The following is a 2,870-nucleotide window of genomic DNA, read 5'->3' on the forward strand; positions in this document are numbered from 1 at the left end:
AGAGTACTAGCTTGCGTAGTTCATAGAGCATCGTTTTGTGTTGTAGCTTGCCACGCAATGTGTCGATATCTAGCGCTAGTTTGCTATTGACTACACTGTTCGGATTGAGGTGTACCTGTGCAAAGTGCGTTGCTTATATGAAGTTACAGTTCTAAAGGTTTTTATTGGTCATCAATGTCTGCATTTGGTCAACGTGGTCGACAGTTTTTTAATAAGAACAACAACAACAATGATGATACTAAGAAGCGTGCGGGCACTACTAAGTGGTCCGATGTGCGTACGCAGTGCTTGGTACAAAAGTATGGTCTCTTTCCGTCGTTGGTGCCCACTAGTGACAACATCATGAAGAGTCTTAATGGTGATAATTGTGAGTGGTTGCGTCGTCCTGGATATGCTGCCTCATTTCTTGGTCAAGATTTGAAGGAGTTCTGTGACTCGTTCGACAATATGACTAACTTGATTAACAACGAGTATGTTGCTGGAGTACTCCAACCACTACGTACTCTGATTATAGAGAGTGATGTGGCTAAGATTATTCAGCCTATTGGCAATAGTGTTACTCAATTTCAAGAGAGTGAGATCGAAGATGATGAAGAGGAAGTGGCTACAGCGATGTATACCTTCACTACTGAACTGTGTAACTGGGCAATGCTACGTCCGGATGGACATGCTGATTCTGCTGGGATGATTAAAGAGATGGAAGCTTTACTGGAATGTATTACTCCATTGGCTAATCTATGTGTAGACATACTTATATACTTGAGTATTTTGGATCATGGTAGTGACTACATTCTTAAAGGAGATGCTCAACTTGCTAACAATGAGTATTTCACTGAACTGAAGAAGGGCACTGGTGATGTGACGACTATGTCGCAGTACTCGCAGTCGCTGCGAGTCAACAGAGCCTTGTCAGTAGTCCTTCGTTTGGTAATCTCTCACAAGTATTTGCAAGAAGTGATCGTAAAAAGAAAGATGTCTCGGTAAACCTTGATTTTGTCTCTGCTAAAAAGCCAAGATTATCAGCGACTTCCTTTAGCAATGCAGAGGAATATATGAATAGTATGAGCGCTGAGGAGAAGAAAGCTCTGAGTGAAGCTGCTGGTGTGTTGGGGATGCCTATACGGCAATTGTTAGAGCATCAATTACAGCAACACGGTGCTAGTACTTCTTCAAGTCCAAGTAAAGCAGCTACAGGTGAGAATGTGCGCAAATGCTATGCTACATTCATGTTTAGGTACGGAGGCAACTTCATCAAAACCGTCAAGGGTTCTTGCAAAAGCTAAGCAATGGAGTGATCCTGAAGATGCCGATGCCTTAAGCTCTTCATCTAGTAGTAGCGACAATGATGCTAATAAAAAGGATGATAATGTTGTAAGTGTTCCACCTCTCCCTGAGGGTATCCATGAGCGAACCAAGGCAAGATTAGCTGCTTTGAATGCCGGTTTACTTGAAACATCTACGGACATTGTCCGTCGGACAAGGCTACTTCTTCGACTAATGGGACCAAGGTTTCTTCTACGACTGGTAAAGCTTCGCCAACCGGTAATAAAGGTAAAAAAGCTGCTAAAGGGAAAGCGAAAAAAGGTAATCTTGATTATAAGACCTATGTCAACATGTTTAATGATGTACTACGGTTTGCAGGTTCCACAGAGACTGCTTCTACTTAAGTACCAATGATTGATCTTTTAAATGTATTCGCCGTAAAAGACGAATTATTTTACCTGATGTTTTAGAGTAGGTGTTGTTGCGTTGAGTATATGTTGGAATACAGTATATCTTGTAGTTGTATTTGTATAGTGCATTATGGTGGTTCACGCTATTGTCGAAGATCATAAGTCTCAACTACCGGGAGCTGTCTTATACCGCACCAGTCAAGTCGATGTGGAACAACACGAAATTGAGCAATGGAATACAGTGTATGATCAACGCCGTCGTGCTAATCGTATTCATCAAAATCGAGTTGGTTATGGAACCGGTGTGGTGAAGGATAGATTGCAAGAGTATTGTACTAGTGCAAGTTGGAGAGTTTGTGATCATTGCCATTGTTTTGTCCCTATGCAAGTTCGTCGTAGGGATGTGAGCACTTTAGGACAAGTGAGACCACGAAATCAACCAGCTCCGAGAAGATGCGTGTGGTGTAACACTACGGTGTTGGCCCATAAAGTATATTCGTATATACGTTATGATGATATTCCACTATGCTTTAGCACTACGCAGTTGTTTTATCGTGATATTCTACGTTTGCGGCCAATCGAGATGATCATGCCACTGTTGGGAGCCGTTCTGGGCCTCCATGTCAATGTTCTCAATGTCACGAGAAGATACACTCATCCCACTAGATTAACACAACCAATCGATAATACCAATTAATACTAATGGATAGGTAATAATCAACCCACCAAGCCTTGGGTTGCAACGATAGTACTTCACGTAAGGATGGTCCAACCAGTAAGGACCACAAACCAATAAAAGAACTCTTAATCTTATCTATACTTCACGTACAAGCTCTAGCTTACTTAGCTTGAATGTCTACGATCACACAGAGCAAACACTACCACGCACGCCCTAAAATCAAGTGCTCAGTTTGCTCACAACACACCCCGCAACGGCAATGTAATTGTGTACAGACCCACCTACGAGTGTACTTAAACAGTAAGCTACTCAATTACAGTGGCGGAAGTACAATAACATTAATAGAGGTAACAATTCTACTTACGAGTCTGATCATGGTGGGGCTCATGACACCAACTATCCAGACAAAAGTACTTAAACCTCACACAGCAAAGTTTACCAACGACTGCCAGAGCTACCACTCGAGTAGCGCTTATTCCAACCATCATCACCCTTCTTATGCCAACCGTCATCAGAGC

At 42.3% G+C, this 2,870-nt stretch overlaps 1 protein-coding gene across 1 annotated transcript; it reads left to right on the forward strand.

Moving 5' to 3' along the window:
- Positions 1 to 174: 174 nt before the first annotated feature.
- Pmar_PMAR025162 (hypothetical protein) lies at positions 175 to 984 on the forward strand (the record flags this gene model as incomplete). The annotated part of the gene is made up of 1 exon (XM_002775909.1): positions 175 to 984. The coding sequence occupies one exon, from the start codon at positions 175 to 177 to the stop codon at positions 982 to 984; it is 810 nt and encodes a 269-aa protein (XP_002775955.1).
- Between the last annotated feature and the right edge of the window lie 1,886 nt (positions 985 to 2,870).

The sequence above is a fragment of the Perkinsus marinus genome (assembly GCF_000006405.1).
Source record: "Perkinsus marinus ATCC 50983 genomic scaffold scf_1104296955284, whole genome shotgun sequence".
Taxonomy (NCBI): Eukaryota; Perkinsozoa; order Perkinsida; family Perkinsidae; genus Perkinsus; species Perkinsus marinus.